The sequence below is a fragment of the Heterocephalus glaber genome, unplaced genomic scaffold (assembly GCF_053883595.1).
Source record: "Heterocephalus glaber isolate CG9 unplaced genomic scaffold, H.glaber_assembly_v1.0 deba00000818, whole genome shotgun sequence".
Classification (NCBI taxonomy): domain Eukaryota; kingdom Metazoa; phylum Chordata; class Mammalia; order Rodentia; family Bathyergidae; genus Heterocephalus; species Heterocephalus glaber.
In genome coordinates this window covers 19217229-19236548 of record NW_028258164.1, presented here as the reverse complement: position 1 = coordinate 19236548, position 19320 = coordinate 19217229, and the positions used below count along the sequence as shown (strand labels likewise).

The 19320-nt window shown below is 44.7% G+C and overlaps 1 protein-coding gene across 9 annotated transcripts in view; it reads left to right on the top strand.

Moving 5' to 3' along the window:
- The first annotated feature begins 3698 nt into the window (after nucleotides 1-3698).
- Nucleotides 3699-19320, top strand: part of Ncapg2 (non-SMC condensin II complex subunit G2) — a 62130-nt gene continuing 46508 nt past the window's right edge. For 3 of the 9 annotated variants that reach the window (XM_087207718.1, XM_087207717.1, XM_021240867.2), the window contains exons 1-9: nucleotides 3699-3845; nucleotides 6169-6285; nucleotides 8384-8572; nucleotides 8911-9025; nucleotides 11480-11634; nucleotides 13180-13314; nucleotides 14916-15010; nucleotides 16194-16263; nucleotides 18528-18614. In XM_087207718.1, coding sequence (XP_087063844.1) covers nucleotides 6208-6285; nucleotides 8384-8572; nucleotides 8911-9025; nucleotides 11480-11634; nucleotides 13180-13314; nucleotides 14916-15010; nucleotides 16194-16263; nucleotides 18528-18614 — 924 coding nt within the window. In that variant the 5' untranslated portion in view covers nucleotides 3699-3845; nucleotides 6169-6207. Of the gene's footprint in view, nucleotides 3846-5723; nucleotides 5894-6168; nucleotides 6286-8383; nucleotides 8573-8910; nucleotides 9026-11479; nucleotides 11635-13179; nucleotides 13315-14915; nucleotides 15011-16193; nucleotides 16264-18527; nucleotides 18615-19320 lie in introns of all 9 variants that reach the window. The other 6 variants (XR_002388060.2, XR_002388061.2, XM_013078081.3 and 3 more) reach the window with 4 other exon arrangements.

Below are 19320 nucleotides of genomic sequence, written 5' to 3'. Positions count from 1 at the left end.
ACCAGATGAATCTTGTTACTTTGATTGCTTATACCTGTGTTTGGGTGAATAAATGCAAGATGAGCCAGACACGAGGTGCTCCTCTGGCTACTAAGAATTGAGAGCTTCCTGGCTGCCTGCAGGTTAAATTGATTCTGTATCTCCTTGTCATTCACCCTCACTGACGCCTGGGTCAGGGAGAACAAAGTAGCGAGTGTAGGTCCCAGGACAAGGACTCTGACTGGGTCAGCTACAGGTGGCACCTCAACGTAGAGCTCAGTACACAGGGTTGGTTACAGTGGACAACCAATGTGGGGCTTGGGACCTGGGCTCAGCTACATATACTTTTTTTTTTTTTTTTGAGACAGGGTCTCACTCTGTAATTGAGGCTGGTCTTGAACTCATTTTGTCGCCCAGGCTGGCCTCAAACTCGCAGGAATCCCCCTTCCTCAACCTTCCCAGTGCTGGGATTACAGGCATCTCTCAGCACATCCAGCTTGCTTATCTTCTTGCATTATCTTCTAGCATGCAGCATAGGGAGGTAGAAATATGCAAATGCCCAGCTGTATCCCAGTCAGATTTAATAGGTCAGGAGAAAAATCTGGGTTCAGTATTTTTGTAAGCAGCCCAATCTGTGTGCTCCATGGCTGACTGTCCAGTTCTGCTTGTGGTTGTCCACTGAGGAGACCCCTGAGTTCAAAGCACTGCCTTAGCTCTGCCATGGTGACCCACACCCACACCCAGGACCCCAAAGGGTCCTAGACATGGGTAGTTTACTTCTCTACATCACTTTCTTCCTTCAAATTCTTTTTAAGAGTGCTCAGGAATAAAGAGGGATTCAACCTCGCAGCCCAAGGGATCTGCTCTGGCCACTAGGGGGTCTGAACCTCACTACCCAGGTGTCAGTGGGCACCCAGGTCTGGGATGCCGTTTCATCTCTGCACCTTCCTCAGGGCCTCCCTGATTAGGAGACCAGCAGAGCCACTGGCCCAACTGCAGGGGGCCATGGGCCTCAAGCTTATTGTTACTTCTCTTAAAATTTTACTAGTGCACATTTCTTATGCAGAATAATAGGTTTTATTTTGGCACTGATATATATATAGCAGACTTTGATTATTTTCACCCATTTTTTAAATTCTTGTACTTTAGGGATCAACCTTCCACACCCACATTTTCCAATTTCAAATTTCCTTTTACAAAGTAAAAATGGAAGGAAAAGGGCCAGGGATTTAGCTCAGTGGTTCTTCTGCTTGCCCCTCAAGCGTGAAGACCTGAGTTTGATTCCGGTACCAAGAAAACCCAAAAAACAAAATAGAAGGAAAAAATGGAAACAAAGCTTTTGCACATAAGGAGAGGAGGGGAGTTTGAGGGGAGAGGGGGGATAAGAATAAAAGAAGAGGCAGGATAAGTCATGTACAGGTGCAAATTCTCTATGATGAGTGTTATCATTATGTATATCTAAAATGTACCAATAAATGTTTTGCTTAAAAACAAAACTAAAACTAAAAAATTTTTTTTGTTTTTACAGACAGAGCTGTATAAAACCACAAAAAAGAAAGAAATATTCATGCAAATGGCTCCTGATCAGCCCTGCACTTTGCGCCTTCCTTGGAATCAGTGACTCATGCTGGGCTGGGCTGGGCTGTGCAGCCCTGGGTTCCCCAGGGAACAGCAGATTCTGCACTCTAAAGCTCTGTCCGGAATATGTTCCTTAGCTTGCTCCCCCAGCTGCAAGAATCATGATTAAATTATAAAGTTTGTTTTTTCTTATTTAGGTGGAAAACATTTCTGGAAAGATTTTTGAGAAGTGATAATCCTTGGTCTCCTTTGGAGAGGAGAGCTGGGTGTCCAGGAATCAGGTTTCAGGAGACTGCTAGGAACTTCTTCGTATCACTTGGATTTCAACCATGCGATTGTTATGATGTGGTTCAAAATAAACTTCCAACTGGGCACAGTGGTGCACCCCTATAATCCCAGCACTCTGAAAGGCTGAGGCAGGAGGATCAAAAGTTCAAGCTCAGCCTGGGCAATTCAGCAACTTAGCAAGACCCCGTTTCAGATACAAAGGGGATGGGTGTGGGGCTAGGCATGAGCTCAGTATGAGGCCTTGGGTTCCATCCCTAGTACCGAAAAAAATTCTAAAAAGTTGTGAACTTCACTCTTAGCCCATTATCAAAGATATTCATGTCACTCTCAACAGTTATTTTAGTCAACTTTTATGCCCTTCTAGTGTTAGCTTTATAGTTCCTTGCCGTGGGGTCCAATTTTAACTCTGCAAATCTTCCTCACTAGCCACATCAATGGTTTAGAGAACACAGATGAGTGCCTGCTTTGTATTGGTTTGCTGGGAGAAGTGGGGGGGGGGCAGCTGGGGACTGGGATGTGTGTGGCGGGGGCTGGTGAGGTAGGGTCAGGGTAAAGGACACAGCCCAGGAAGGGTGAGGGTTTGGAGCTCAGTCAGGCTGCCAGTCTTTCTTAGTCCTGGGTGCTGGGACGATTGGACTAGCCGGAAGATGCGACCTTCACCTGGGGGCCGGGCGTCTTAGAGGATGCAGTGTCCGTCTGTTCTGTGCTGTAACAAATTCCTCAGACTAGGTGTTTACTATCTGCCATCTGTGAGTCTGGGGTTTAGGATGAAGGACCAGGCGGGCTCCTTGTCTGCTTCCAGAAGCACCTGACACTGGTCCTCACCTGGTGGGGGCAGTCACCCCTCCGAGACCTGTTAGAGCGGCCACGCCCAGGAGGGGGCGCCCTCAGGCCCGTCCCCCGAGGCCCCTCCTGCCAGCGCTGTCACGGGACAAAACCAGGGCGGTGCATCGTTTGGTCAACAGTTCATATTCCTTCAGACCTTTTGACAGTTACTATGATTGGGCTTGATAGCGAGGTCTCACACAGCAACCAGATAGTTCAGAACATTTTCCATTAGCGGACTTTAATCCGTTTATATCACCTATCCAAGGTTTGACAAAAATACCCAAATCTAACAAAAGCTTTTAAAATGCTGTATTATCACACAAACTTTCAAACGGAATACCAAACATCACAGCTGTATCGAGGGAGAGATTTCTTATTCTTGTTTTCTTTTTGATACTGGGGATGGAACTCGGGTTGCAAGGCAGGAGGCAGAACCACTGAACCAAACCCCTGGCCCAGAGGTTTCTTAAACTTTCGAGGAAGTGAAGGATTCTAAGTGACCAGGTTTCTAAGACTTTGCTTTCAACAAAACCCGGGAAAGCCCAAGTTACTTGTTGGCAAAAATTAAGAAAAACCGATGACAGCGCAGAATGATTTTGTGCATTGAAGTAAAATACTGCGAGGAACGGAGAGACCGCCCTCTGCCCGGGGCATCCAAGCTGCGGCGCTTCGGCCTTTCCTCCCTCCCTGCCTCCCTGCCTGCCCGCCTCCTCCGGGCTGTTCCTCCCGCTACAGCGCCTTCCTCCTGTTCGCGCCTTTTCTTCTTCCTTCCCTCCCCGCCTCCCCACGATGCCTCCTCCCCTTCCTTCCTCTACCTTCCCTGGCTCGCTCCAGCCCCTTTCTCCTCTTCCCCTCCTCTCCACACTCCACCGAAGGGAGGGGACGCGCACGAGTGCGGTGACGTCAGTGCCCGCGCAGCCCGGAAGGACGCCAGCGGCAGAGACGGAGCTGGGGCCTCGAGACCACGCCCAGGGCGGGGCTTGGTGCTCAGAGGCGAGGCGTGGGTGGGCGTGTGGGCGGAGTGAAGAGCATAGCCCCAGCTCTCGCGAGAGCGGAGGTGGCTGACGCGCGGGAGGGCGGTCGCGTTGCGGGCGCGGGCGGGTGTGTTTGAATCTGGTCCGAGCGCGGGAAGCCGCGGGTCCTGGAGGAGGTGAGCGCCGAGGGCGAGCCAGGTGGGTTCCTTTCGGCCCCGGAACGCGGCAGTGAGGCGGGAAAGACGCGCCTGCAACGATGGGGCCTCTCCTCTGGGGCCACCATCTGATCCCAGGGACCCTGACAGGACGGGTCGCGGTGGGCGAATTGAAGCGGGAGACCAGATCCGGGACCCAGGAAGGACTAGGACAGGAGCCCAGCCTCGGAACTCACACAGACTGGACCCCAGCCTGAAACCAGGAACTGGCCTGGACAGGAGCCCTGGGTGGGAGTCCCGGGAGGGACTAGGACAGGACCCCGGCCCCGAACCCAGGACTGACCCGGACAGGACCCTAGGCTTGAACCCGGGACTGACCCGGGACTGACAGACAGGAGCCCAGGTTGGGACCCAGGAGGGACTAGGACAAGACCACGGACTCGAACCTGGGCCTGACCTGGACCGGACCCTGGCCCCAGACCCTGGATTGACACAGACAGGAGCCCAGGGTAGGTAGGACCTGGGACTGACAGCAGCCCGGTGCGGGACCCGGGACGGACACGGACTGGAGCCTGGCGCGGAACCGGTAACTGACCCGCCTCTGGTTTGTCTGTGAGGATGGTCCTGACCCTGGGGACTCACAGGTGATGAGAAAGTGACAAGAGTCTCCTGTAAGAGCCTCCTAATCCCATGTGAGGAGCACAGTGCCATGTGAATGGATAAACGGATGGTGAGATGCCCACTCTTCTGGGTGTAGCACTCTGGCTGGAATGGCAAGGGGTTTGCTAAGAAGATTCGAGACTTGTAGTGTTACCGCTTTGAGAGATACACTGAGCGTATGTGGAAAAGTTAACCCTTAAAAACTGTGCTCACGTGTCAGAGAGAAATCAGAAGTATGGTAGAAGTTTGTTAGTAAAACAGAAGCAGATTAGTATGTGCTCAACTAAGATGCCAAAGGTGTGCTCTTGGGAACCTGTAACAAGAAAAGTGACCAGAGTTAGGGAAGGGGGCACGCCACAGGCTTGCCAGTGTGTGACTCCATGGGCTTGTTGTACCTTATTGAACTAGCCTTTATTTTTCTAAAGCCAGAAATTGGTACTAGCCACTATTCCGCACTTGCTGTCCATTCTCACTTCCCTTTTTCGCGGTGAGCAGGGTATATATTTCTTAGTTTAGCCGTCTGAGTTGAGGAATGATGGAACTGTGCTTCAGGCTTACTTATGAGAGTCATCGGTTTATTCTACTTTTGTTTGTTCAATTTAGAAATTAAAGTCTAGGTCTGTATGTTTAAGATGATTCCCTATCTCCAAAATTACTGTCAATAATTCTCCATAAAGCTTTACTTATTTATCTGGTTTTTTGTTTTGTTTTGTTTTGTTGGGTTTTTTTGCTACTGAGGATTGGACTCGGGACCTTGCGCTTTTGAGGCAGGTGGCAGAACCACTGAGCTAAATCCCCGCCCCTTATTTATTTGATTTTTTGAGACAGGGTCTCACTTTGTAGTGCAGGCCAGCCTTGAACTCACTACATAGCCCAGGTTGGCCTCAAACTTGCAGTGATCCTCCTGCCTCAGCCTCCAGGGTGCTGGGATAACAGGCATTCACCATCACACCCAGCTTAATGGGACAGTTTTTATTTTCAGATTGAGGAAGTCCTGTTGCAAATATGTTCCCTCATTTGCTATTACTGTGTGTTTGGGTTGATGTCTTTTGAGTAAGCCAAGACTAGCATCAGGTGGTCTAAGTGTAAAGCAGTATTTCCTGAGGGAATTCTGGCTAGAAGGAGGGTGTACACGGTCCCTGAGCACTCATTATTCTGCAGGGGTGGAAAGGGTTTTGAAGTTGAGCAAACCTTCTGCACAAGCTAACAAGCTCCCTGGTGACCCCACGGCCTCTGTCTGTTCCTTACTTTGAATAACAAGGTTGAATAACAAGAGGACTTTAAGGTGAGATCTTCTAAGAGAAAAGACCCTGTAGCAAGGGAGAGTTTTAGAATTCCGCCACTGGGAAGGGGATCAGCCTGTTTTCCTGTGGAATTAACTCAGATCTGCCTGTGCCAGCATCTAGCTAAGATACTGAAGAAGGATAGAAGGTGAGCTTCCTGGGGCCATTTGGATTTTTCTTTCCTTAGTTGGTATTTATATTAACAATTGATGTTATATTATTGGTATTATGTTGATAATATCCTCAATAATGAAATTATTTTTTAGATTATTATAATTTATTATGTATCAGAATATTGTTAGGAACACTTCACCATAGGTGGTACAAGATTTTCTCAGTTCTTTGATGTTCTACCAAGTAAAATCTGCAGAAAAAGATATATTTGCAAGTGTAAGCTCCAGTATAATTGTGTTTTTCCACTAGGTTTAAAAGCCAAATGCCATTTGAACAGTTTCATCTGTCATGGAAAAACGGGAGGCATTTGTACAGGCAGTGTCTAAGGAGCTGGTTGGAGAGTTTTTGCAATTTGTTCAACTTGATGTAAGTTTTATGTTTGACTTTGATGGTTAATATAAAGTCATGTTCTAAAATCATCATGCCCCAAATGAAATGCAGTTATTTTAGTGAAACCATAGGGACCCATGTTTATTTTTTTTAAAAAGACAACAAAACTTCTGTAAACTCAATTAGACCTGCAGGTGGGTTGAGCTGAGATGTGGAAGGTAAACAGAAGTGAATCAGAGGACCAAGTAGCTGAGGGGACCCTGGCCAGGAGAAGGGATGTTATGTTTGAACCTGAAGAGGTTCTGCAGGGCCTGAGTGTGGACCAGGTGAAAAGGGAGCCCTCTGTGCCTTTTTAAGGAATTCACCCTTTGTCCTGAGGGCAGTGGGGTGGGGGATGGGGGTCCATAGGGAGTGCCCTGCATCCAAGGAGGAGGGGAACCAAAGAGTGGAGAGAAAACTAGGGCAGAAGGGAGGTGATGAGGATGCCCATGAAGAACAGTGTAAAGGGACCACAAGCTGCTGGGCAGTAGTTGTAGTTGGGGTGAGCTCTTCAGGCGTGGTTGGATGTGGGCTGGAGCAGAAGATCTCTGGAGAAGTGGTGGCACTGTTTGATTGAGTGATACCAGGGACTGGGTCTAGAAAGAGCCCAGATTGAAAGGAGAAAGTGGTTTAGTTTTGGGGGTGCTGGATGACTCCCATTGAGACATGCCCAAGGCTGTAGCCAGTAAGCAGATGTTAGGTGTGTTTGAGGGCCAAGGAAGAAGTCTGGGCTGGAGATGGAAGTGTGTGAATAGAAGTGAGTATGTGTTTGTATGATGTACCTGTCCTCCCTGTGTGAGAGAGGAAGAAGAGAGAACAGAAAGGGAAGAGAAAACTAAAGCTGAGGGAAACATGGGGCTGCTGGGGTCTCTGGGGGCAACAGCTGTGGTAGCAGTGAGTGGCCTAGTTATGGATGGGCTGAGCTGCCAGGAGTACAGTGAATTTGGGTGGCCCTGGTGGCCCCACAGAAGCAAAAGTGAAATTTGCCTTATGCTCATATTGTTTCCTAATGAATTTACAGCATTGGAACAAACTGTTTCCAAACAAGTGTTATAGAGCAGAACTGGCTATATGGTGTGCCTGATCCCCTGTGGAGAGGCAGTGACAGGAGATTACAGCACTGAGGAAGGCTCAGTCCTTTGACAAACATTTCATACACCTTTGGGGTACAAGTACTGCTTGGAGAGTTGAGGGTACAGAGAATACACAATACAGTCACAGTTCCAATGTAGAGGGAGAAAAACAGACAAGTATGTAAATAATAAAGCGGGAAAAAGGACAGGAGTGCTGGGTGCATCACTGAACTTCACAGGGGTCTGTCGGACTCTTATACAGAGGTCCGACTAGGGAATGTGGGGAGGCAGGATGCTGAGGCAAGGCACCACGAGGCAGGAGGAGGGTGAGTAGAAGTGGCCAGGTGGGAGGTGAGCTGAGAGGGGCTGTCAGGAGTATGGCAGGAACAGCAAAATGAGGACCAAGAAGTGGTCACTGGCTGTCATGGGCCTTGGCAAGAACAGCCAGTGCAGCTGTGAGGTGGCATCTAATTTCCGCCAGTAAGGAAATGATAAGGTAGGCAGAAGGAGAAAGGGCCTGACCACATGCCCCTGGCAGGCTAACCTTTCCCAGGTGGAGCAGGGGGACGAAGAACATTGTGCTGGATGTTGAGGGATTTGGTCCAGCGGCTCCCATTTCTTCCCCCTCCCCTTTTCTCTCTCCTATTGAAATAATTGCAGAGTTAAAGAACAGGTGCAAGAAGAGTACAAGACGCTCAGATTTACCAGGGATACCACTTGCCACATAGTCTTTGTCCTTCATTGCAATCCTGGAGTCAGTTTTAAACTCTTACTTTCTATATGATAAGCCCTGTACTTTTTCAATTTTATGAATAGATTTTGAAAACTGCAACATAACTCTTGAACTTATAACTAAGTTGACACTTCTTTTTTTTTTTTGTACCGGGGCTTGAACTCGGGACCTTGCACTTGCGAGGCAGGCGGTGGAACCACTGAGCTAAATCCCCAGCCCCAACACTTCATTTTTTATTTTGATGTCATTCTGTCAAGGATGCACCTAATTTTTTGTATTTATTTTGCAGAAAGATGCCTCTGATCCTTTCAGTCTGAATGAGTTATTAGATGAATTGTCAAGGAAACAAAAAGAAGAATTATGGCAAAGACTGAAGAATTTATTAACAGAAATGTTGCTAGAAAGCCCAGTGGATGGGTGGGAGATAGTAGAAGTCCAGGCTGAAGATAATATGGAAACGGAGCAAGGTCCAAAGATGGTATTTGTCTTTCAGAAATAAAAAATTTTCCCTTTTCCGTGTTAAAAAAGTTTTTTATTGTATATAATTAAGTTTTAAGTTAAGAAAAGTTTTGAAGTTAGAAGCAAAGAATTTTAGATGTTCTGTTTATTGCAGTTTTACATACTTTCCAGCCTTACAATTGTTAATCTAGTACTTGCTGTTGCTCTTCTTTTAGGACAAACTTTATTCAACTTTAATTTACTTTTAGAATAAGCTAGAAGTGGTTTGAGTTTAGAAATTTAGTAACTTTTCAATTTCTTTTAAAAGTTGAGTTTTAAGTTGGCGATTTTAATTCACTCATGCTTTTCCATTTATAGAAAAAAAACATAGAAATAATTCATGCAATTACATCTGTGATTCTGGCTTCTATCTCTGTAATAAATGAAAGTGAGAACTATGAGGCCCTCCTGGAATGTGCTGTCATACTGAATGGTGAGTGGCTTTGTTGTTGGTGCACATGTAGCAGTGGGGGGCCTGAAAAGGAGATCTACTGTCACAAGTGACCCTAGGGTAGGCACAGAAGTGGTGTAAGGCACAGCTCTGCTCTCAGGCTCTGAAACTCCAGCTGGAGAAATAGCCCAGGTTAAGGGCATCCTGGACAACACAGTGAATTCCCACTCCAACTCAGTGTTCACAGTGGGGAAGACGTGCAGCTCTGAGCACCAACTGCTATTTCCAGGTTCTTCACTTAAAGGACAATGACCAAGAGCTGGCTTGAAGGACAATATCTGATTGTCAGTTTCCCAGCTTGTGTTATAACAGATAGTGTCAGTTTAACTGAGAATTTGTGACATTGTTCTTTTTAATACTTATGAACCTGATGTGAGGAATAATTAGTGATCCCCATGGTACTTGTCAGGTTTTGAGACAGGGCCTCACTGTGTAGTCCAGGTTGGCCTTGAACTCACTGTGGAGCCCAGGCTGACCTTGAACTCATGGCACTCCTGCCCAGCCTCCTGAGTGCTGGGATTTTGGGGGTGGCTGTGCCACCATGCTCGGCTTTTATTATCTTGTTTTCACTGGGCAGTGAAGCTATAGTTAGGGGAAGTAGAAGTCTGAATTAATGAAAGGTCTGATTATAAAATATTTACATGAAGTTATTTTACAGATATAAAAGGTATAAAAGCAATTTTATTTTAAGGAATGATTTTTATTTTCCCCAGTACTGGGGATCAAACTCAGGACCTTGCACTTGCCAGGTAGGCGTGGCACCACTGAGCTAAATCCCCAGCTTTTTTTTTTTTTTGTTTGGTACCGGGGACCAAACTCGGGACCTTGCACTTGCAAGGCAGGCAGTGGAACCATGAGCTAAATCCCTGGCCCTTAGATCCCTGGCTTTAAGGAATGATTTTTAAGAATTTTCTCCAAGTACCCGTAGCCTTCATGGCACAAATTCTCTCATTAAGTTTTTCTTTTCCTTCTGATACTAGAGATTGAACCCAGGGCCTTTGCACTGAGCTACATCATCAAACTTTTTTTTTTTTTTTTTTGGTTTTTTTAGACAGTCTCACTATGTAGTTCAGACTGGCCTTGAACTCACTTTGTAGCCCAGGCTGTCTTTGATTTTGCAGCAATCCTCCTCCCTCAGCCTCCCAAGTGCTAGGATTATAGGTGTGCACCACCACACCTGGCCATCAAGCATTTTAAAAAATTTATTTTTTAAAAAGTTTTATTTATTTATTTTGGGTTTTTTCAGTTTTGGGGGGGTTTGGTCTCATTATGTAGTTTAGGGTGGCCTTGAACTCCCAGCAATCCTCCTGCCCCAGCCCTCCAAGTGTTGGGGAAGTAGCACAGGCAAGTGCTACTATGCCCAGCCTAATTTTTTATTTTGAGACTGGGTCTCCATTGCTAAATTGCCCAGGTTGGGCTTGAATTGGTGATCCTCTTGGCTCAGCCTCCCAGAGTCCTGGGATTATAGACGTATACAACCATGCTGGCAGCTCTGTAAACTTTATTCTTGGTGTCACTTAGATTTATGTATCTCTTCAGTATGTTATTTTAGTCTGAATTCTTTTTTTTTTTTTGGTACTGGGGATCGAACTCGGATCCTTCCGCTTGCAAGGCAGCCAGCGGAACCACTGAGCTAAATCCCCGGCCCCTAGTCTGAATTCTTGAAATAGAGTCTCTTACTAAAAAGTTACCCCTAATCAAGATAAATAGTTCCCAAGTACTTTGTGAATTATATGACCAGTTTATTTGCATTCTCCAAATACTTGTTTGATAAGATGATTAGAGCTAACATTGTGGTTGCTACCACATTCCCATTTAGCTTAGGGGTTCTGTGTTCATATAATGACATTCAGATATTTGCAGATAATTGTGAGCACATTATTACCATTCATTCTTCATTTTCTGTTTACGAAAACTCTGTGATTTTGTGGGGTTTTTTGAGACAGAGTCTCACTAAGTTGCCCAGATGAGACTTGAACTTGAGATCCTCCTGCCTCAGTCTCCCTCAGTGGTGGCGTCACAGGCATATACAACTGTGTGTAGCAAAACGCTGAGATTTTATATTCATTATGATAGTTATTTTTGCTGCTTTTCACCTCTGAGCCAAACTTGAGTCCAGAAACACTGAGGGAGGGTGTAGCAGACTGGTGTTCAGTGGACCTGACCTGGCTCTGTGTAGGCAGGGTAGCAGTGGATGTTGTGGTTTGGGCAGTATGGTTTTTCTGATGTCCAGGTCTGAAGTGCTGTGTTCTCTTTTGTCTGTTTTTACAATGGTAATAAATCAGTTTATTTTATTAAACATTGTGTTCTATAAATAATGTATATAAGTCTTTGGCACATTAAACCTGACGAGTATCTGCTTACCATGCTCTGCAGTGTGTAGTCATGGGGCTGTGCACTGTTGGATCTAATGAAGAAGGCTGTGCTCCATTGTAGGCATTCTGTATGCGCTGCCGGAATCTGAGAGGAGCCTTCGGAGCTCCATCCAAGCCCTGTGCGTCAGGTGGTGGGAGAAGGGCCTGCCTGCCAAGGAAGACATGGGGAAGACGGCTTTTGTCATGCTGCTGAGGAGGAGTCTGGAAACCAAAGCTGTGCGTTCACTTTCTTTGTTTAAAAATTTGGATTGTTTGGCTAGGAGGGCCCGGGCCAAGGTAGCTTCTTGGGTTAGGTGAGTACTGTCAACTGTTGGCTGTGGAGAGGTCAGGGTGGCTGTGGCAGCTCCACACTGAGATAGAAAACTTGGCTTTTCCCTTCTCCTTTCTCAGGGTAGTTTCTGTCCTTCTGTCACTTTCCAGGGGCAGCACAGCTGTTCCCCCTCTACCCTGTCATAGGAGCTAAGGCAGGAAGAGAAAGCAGGGGAGCAGGGAGAGTCAGCCTTTCTCAGCCCTGAGCACCTCTGTGTGCTGGAGGAGCAGAGAGGGAAAGGGCAAGGTGGGGTCTACTGGGTCTTTGGGGTCCTTGAGAGGCAGGCCCTCCACACAGGGAGCCTCAGGATGGATGTAGGTGTGATGATGACTGTGATGGGGATCATGTCACATCACAGTGCAGTCCCAAGGAAGTTGTGGCCGGGCTGCAGAGGGCACCTTTGAAGATTCCTCAAACTTTAGTCTTCAGTAAATCGTTCAAAAATCTAGACAAAGAACACCGGTTTCCCTGATCAAGCTGTAATTCATGTGTTAATCTTAGAAAGGTGGACAAATGAAAATAAAAATGATCCGTAATTCCACCATCAAAAGTGACCCTTATTTTAGGACACTGAAGGTTATTTCTTTTTGACCTTTCCACTCGGGACTTCCCCTTCCTTAAGGAGGTACGTGAAGACTTGACACAGATTGCCAGCAGCTCCCTAGAAAGCTGGTACTCCCTCACATTCCTGCCACTGTGTCTGAGGATCTCATACCCTCGCCCAGGAGCAGCCACTGTTAGGACATGAAGCCCTGTCTGGCTGCTTCTTGGCCAGCTCTCTGATTCTCCCTGCTGCCAAGGACAGTGACTGAGAAACCCTTGTTTGTATCAGAATTATTTTCATGCCATCATTGATTTGTCTTTTTAAAATTCATTTTCCCTGTCAATATTGTTCTGCTTTTAAATCAAAACTCCATTTTTAATGTTTTCCTAATATTCTAAACCTGTGCTGTTCAGTACAGTAACCCCTAGCCACATGTAACCATTTCATTTAATGTTAAAAAATAGAAAAATTTGGGTTCTTGGTTGCAGTAGTCACAGTTCAGGAGCTCAGGAGCCAGAAGTGCCTGGTGTCTCCTGCACAGACAGAGGAAGGGTGTCTTGTCTTGGCAGAGGTTGTACTGAACAGGGCCAGAGTTCAGACGGCTGTGTTTAAAAAAATGCTCTCTAAAGCTACAGTAGCATTTGTGAATTTTAAAATCATTTCACTTGTCACTATTTCCTACTTCGATGATTCATCTACAATTATTATAGAAATAAAATATACATAATTTGAAATAGACCTTACTATTTATTTATTTATTTTTAAACCCTAAGTAGGGCTGGGGATTTAGCTCAGTGATGCCATGCCTGCCTCGAAAGTGCAAGGTCCTGAGTTCAGTCCTTGGTACCGGAAAAAAAAAACCCTTAAGTGCTGAGGGTAACGTTCTTCTTTGCTGTGTTATTCCTAGGGTGCAGATGTGTGTCGGCTCTGGCGTGTACATCAGGCTTTATATTGCTTTGATTATGACTCAGAGGAGAGTAGAGAAATTAAAGATATGCTGCTTGAGTGCTTCATAAATGTTAGTTACATCAGGAAAGAAGAGGTAATGGGTTTTTCTCTTTTGGTCTGTTTGTGAGCTACTTTTTTTTTTTTTTTAAAGTACTGGTGATTGAACCTGGGTTCCACTGAGCTACATTCCTGGCACATTTTATTTAATAAATGTAATCCTCCTGCCTCAGCCTCTGAATAGCTGGGATTTGTAAGTGTGCACCTGTACCCAGGCCTGACTGTGAACCGCATCTTAACAATGCTATTTACACTGTTCTTAGTGTTTTTATAGAAGAGCCAGCATGGCCACTGAGTGGCATGTGTTTATTGCACATCATTTCTATAGCATGATAGGGTTGATGCAGACATGTCACAGGTCCTTGTCTATTTCTTCGTGAAATCAGAAGGTAACAGGTGGGCTGTATGAGCCAGTTTTCATCCTGAACCTAGGAACAGCAGTCAGTCTTCCATAGCACCCTGCGAGGAGCAGGTGAGGCAGGCGAGTGAATCCACCCACAGTTGCTGGTGTGTGAGAAGCACAGGGAGGTCACTGCTGTTGTCACCATTGTTGGAAAGATTACAGACACTGGCTTGTGCCTCCAGCATCTCCAGCCTTATGAGGAAAGAAATTGATGGGAGTCAGACAAATAAATCTTTTATGCTGACTTACAGGCAGTGATGAGTTGTACTGTTTATCCTGTGTGTGTTAAAACTTCCTTTTTAAAAAAATTGGTGTAAGGGCTGGGGATGTAGTTCTGTGGTTCCACCGCCTGCCTCACAAGCACAAGGTCCCGAGTTCTATCCCTGGTACCAAAAAAATAAATAAATAGATTGAGGGGCTCATTTGAGTTTAAGGTGTCTACACTCAGTTTCCCAACCAGACATTAATTAGGTCAGGCCACTTGCTAGTCATTTTGGATGCACCACGAACATCCTGTACTCTACTGGCAAGTTCCTGCCAGGGGATGCTACTGTCACAGCCATCTTTGCTGCATTGGAGTCATTGCATTGTGCTGCATTTCTTTGGGGCACAGAGCCTGCAGTAGATGCTGGAGAGCAGTGGGGACATGAGGTGCTGTCACTGTAGGTTTGTGGCCAATGGAGTTGATGCGCTCTCCAGAGTGTGAATATCATATTCTTTCTTTTAGATTCACATATATAATCCAGTAGCATCCACGTAAATTATTACATGATACAATTAATGCCACTTATGAACTGAAGGCTCTTTGTATTTGAAAATTCTTGCCTGGCAAACAACCTCTTAACAAAATGAGTCTCAGTTTTTTATTTATCAAAGGAAAATGAACTGTTAATTCAGTTCCCACTTCTGAATGCTAGATTTCAGGCATTCTCTGGTTTTAGATTAGCTGTCGGTGACAGAGCCAGCACAAAATGCCTATGGATCTATGCTGTGTCTGATGTCTGCAAGGGCAGAGGTGCCCAGTGTAGCCACTCAGTGGGAGGTGGAGCAGGGCACCCTGTACCCCCAGGAGCAGATTCTGCAGACAGCTGCCAGCATCCATTCCAAGTTAGAACCACATGTGCTTTCTGTTTAGAAATGGCTACTTTTAATAGTATTAAATAGTCAAAAATACATGTTTGTTAATGGGAACTTTCTATTTAGGTGCAGTTTTTATCTTATTTTTGTATTTATAGGGAAGAAGATTTCTTAGTTCTCTCTTCAATTGGAATATAAACTTTATTAAAATGATTCATGGAACCATTAAAAACCAGTTACAAGGATTACAAAAGTAAGTATTTTAAAAGTTTGTGCTATCTTAATCTGACTTTGAAAGAGTGATCTGACTTTTAGGAGTTAATGTATTGAAAACTTTAAAAATTATTTATTATTATTATTATATACTCTTGTATCACTGGGTAGTTTTCTTTTGAGGGTTTTTTTTTTTTTTGGTATTTTTGAGACAGGATCTCACTGTGTAGTCCATTTAATGTCACTGTGTAGCCCAGGCTGTCTTCAAATTTGTGACCCTCCTGCCTCAGCTCCTGAGTGCAGGGATTACAGGTGTATGCCACCATGCCTGGCTTTTATTTTCCTTTTATAGGAAATGCTCTTTTAGTAGTGACCATTTAGATTAAAATTTTAATGTGTGATAGTTGTTTAGATTACATGCCCATTAGACTTTAGCCTCACTCACAAGCCTGTTTCATTAGGTCTGATAATATTTTGAATGTGAGCTACACCTGTCAGGTGAATACGGACTGAGTTGTGTGGTTGCTGAAAAGAGGGCTGCAGTGCAAGAATGGGGAGAAGCCAGCATAGAGCCTTCTGGCCCCAGCACTGCCTCCTGTTGAAAGGCAGTAGTCAGCTTTCATTTGCTCCTGTGCTGGTGCTGAGCACATGGTCTGCATTTTAAACAAGTCCTTTGAGATGGGCTTTGGTTACTGAATTTCCCAGTGTCAGGAAGCCCTTTAAGTATTGTGTCTCTTGATTACAAAGCTCCTACCGGATTCAGATTGCTTTCTCTTACTTCCTCGTGTGCAGACTATTTAGGTTTAGTAATAAATTTCTAAATTTCTATGGTTCTAATATCAACTCTGATATGGCATCTTGTGGGTCAGGAATTAGAGCCTGAATTGTCCAAAATGAGTCCAAGTTAAACATTTACTTAATCTTTAGAGTTGTGACTTTCAAGTTTGGTGTGGGCTTAGTGTCTCAGTTTCTCTGAAAGTGGGAAGATTCTGAGGAAGGCTGTCCCGAGGCACAGGAGGTGCCTGTCACTTTGGCTTCCGTTCCCCACACAAGTCCTTCTCCTGCTTTCCACTGTAGGGAAGTAGCAGCTCTAGGAACAATAAGCAAGGCCTTGCCTAGCCTGAGTCTTCCCTCCCTAGGACAGGGGAGTAACTGAAACAATTTGTGCTAAGGGTATAATTCTTTAAGCTTGCATTAACAGCATTTTAATGTCTTTTAAATAGATCTTTGATGGTGCACATTGCAGAAATTTATTTCAGAGCTTGGAAAAAGGCTTCGGGAAAAATATTAGAGGTATTTTGATTTTATTAAATGTTTATTGTATTCTAGTTACTAAGTAAATAGTCAAGTGAGGTCTATTTAAAACCTGTGTTCATGCTGTCTATGAAAAGGAAGCCGAATGACAAATCTCTGTGTTATAGGCATGGGTAGTCTGCACTCTCCCTGTGTCTCGTCCCGTGTCCCTCTCTGGGAGGTGCAGCTGGAGAGAAACAGAGATTTTACCCCGATTTTGGTTGCTCTGTGGGTTCCCAGAAGGTGGCCATTCTGAGCTGAGATGGGCTGCATGTGGAAGATACATGTCAGATTTCAAAAACTGCATGAAGAATATATCTCATTAGCACTTTTTATAAATATCACATGTTGAAAAGATAGTGGTTTGGATGTACAAAATACATTATTAAATATAATTTAATATAAATAAAACTAAACCATATTTGTACACAAATATATACATATGTAAAACAAATATATAAACAAAAATATCAAGATATAAGTGCATTATTCAGATAACGGCAAAGTGTGTTACTAAGTCATTTTGCCTGTTTCTTTTCTTTTCTTTACGTGCCCACTAGAAAGTGCAGAGCTGTGCGTGCGGCCTGTTGTTTCTGTGGATGGTGCTCTTCAGCACCTTATGTGCCTGTTTCAGTGACATTGTTTTGAGAAGTTAGAGACCTTCATTTTGAATATGGTTCCTTAGCCTTTAGCAGGTGCAATAATTATGTTATGAAGATAGAGCAATCTCATTCAGAACCCCAGTTAAGCATTCAGAGACTCATTTGGACAAAAATTAAGTGTTTTTCATTTTTCTCCTTCAGGGTTCTCAAATGTGAGTAGAATTTCTACTGTAAGTGAGAAAGCACCCTGGTTGAGCTGCTCTGGGGAGCAGGCTGTGATGGTGGCAGGTGGGGGCAGGATGAGCTGGCAGAGCCACTTTTGTAGTTCGTTTCTCCCCACTTGAAGTTTAGTTTCTGCTGCCAGGGCTAACCACTGACTTCCACTTCTAGAAAACAAAAATTATCTGTTATATTCCCCTGTAGACAGTGCTTAAAATACTTTTAGAATGTGTAATTTGTTGAGCAAAGTGGCAAAGCCAGGATGTCATTATGCATTTTTTTATGGTGTTTTATTAGTACACAAAATCTGTTCTTAGGAAGCAGTATTTGTCCTTGGAGTGTCCCCTCCCCCTTTTCTCCAGCAGTGTTTTAAAAAATAGGAGTTGTAATTAATACCATATTATTTGACTGGATATGTACAGAATTAGCACCAACATTGTGCACTTCTCAGCCTCCCTCTCCTTCTTCCCACCCTCCTTAAGTTTTTAGTGCAAATTCCAGACATGCTATTTCATTTCTACGAAATTCATTGTGCATCTTCAAAAATGTGGTTATGCAGTACCATTATAATACCTTAAAAAGCTAGCAATAAATCTGTGGTATTTAAAAAATAATCAGATCATATTTAAACCTTTTACTATCTGAAGATGTCTTTCTCAGTCTTTGAATCAGGATCCAAATCATGTGGCATTTGCTGCTCTCTATTGCTCCCTTTATGGATCTAAGCCATTGGTGTATAGGAGTGTCTGTCTTCTGGTGGTTAGCTTGGGTTCAGCCCTTGTGATACCTGTAGGTTCCCAGGGAGTGTGGCCTGTCTCATGTCCCATCATAAGTCCAGCAGTGCACTGTCCACACTTAGTGATGCTGAAGGGAGTGGAGTGTCTTCATCATTACTTGAGAAGAGGCCATGCTGATAGCAAGGCCATCTTGAGTCCTTCTCTGAAGCTTGTAGGCCCGGGTGTGTTGCAGACAGGGCTGTGGTGGGATTTGGGCCTCTCCTGAGTGCCTTCAGTGCAGTGGGTTGTATGGAGCTTGCACACCCTCTCCTGCCCGAACCCTTCTCAGTGGCAGCCTCAAGAGGTCTGATTTTGGTCAGAACAGAGTTCCCACCTCCATGGAGGAGAAATTCCTTCTTAGTTCTGGGCACACTTTTGGAACAGGTCCAGGTCTTCCTGGCTTGGAGGGGCTCCCACCCATAGGCACTCACCTCACCCTCAATCCCCAAATTCCCCTGTGAGCTACCCTCCAGTGTCATGATTGCTGAGCACTCTCCTCAGTGCATGGGGAGGGAGGAAGCTGTGAGGGGTGTGGATAAACCTTCAGAAAGCTCCAGGGAAGAATAGTCCCAGGGCTTCAGGAAGATCAGACTCCACTCCATGCTGCAGTGCTGCCCTTCCACCTAGGGACACAGGTGCCGAGCACTACATTGCGTTTGTGTTTCAGGCTATTGAAAATGACTGCATCCAGGACTTGATGTTCCATGGCATCCACCTTCCAAGGAGGTCTCCGGTGCACTCCAAAGTACGGGAGGTGAGTGGGCATTTTCGATCACATAGATTGTGAACACATTGTTAAGATTATGTCTCATCCTTTTTGTTTTTACATTATTTTGGTTAGGTTTACAGATTAAGTTACCATTTGCATGCTGTTATTCAGAAGGGTTTTTCAGAGCCTTGGTATTTGGCATCTGGCAGCTTTATTCTTGCCATCAGTGTTGTAATCAGGAAAGCAAAGGTATGCTGTTAAGACAGAACTGTGTGCGGTAAAAGAGTGAGTTCTGAGGGGTATGAGTTATATATCTATAAAGCCATTTAAACCATCTTTCTATGAAGTGAGTATGCTATTGGTGCCCAAATTTGATAATATGGACATAAGAAGAAAGGTGAAGATTAAAGCCTCTTTATCACCATCAACAAAACTGAAATAAAGAATTAACTAGAAAAAATAATCCTCATCCTGTAGTTCTTTTAGGGTACCAATGGTACAAGCTCATTTCAAGTGTAGGCTGTTGTTTAAGAGCTTGCTTAATGTTTTCTGTTTCCCATTTTCACTAATTAATTTTAACTTCTAGAGGAGTAAATTACAAAGGTAAGGGAAAGGTGGTTGTTCCTGGGGTTGAAAGTCTGCACAGTTGTGGGAAGATTCTTGCTAGAAAGGAATGGAACCTCTGAGGATGATGTGTTTTCTGATTATTCATAAGTTTTGGGAAGAACTTGGTACCTAAACTAAACTTGTA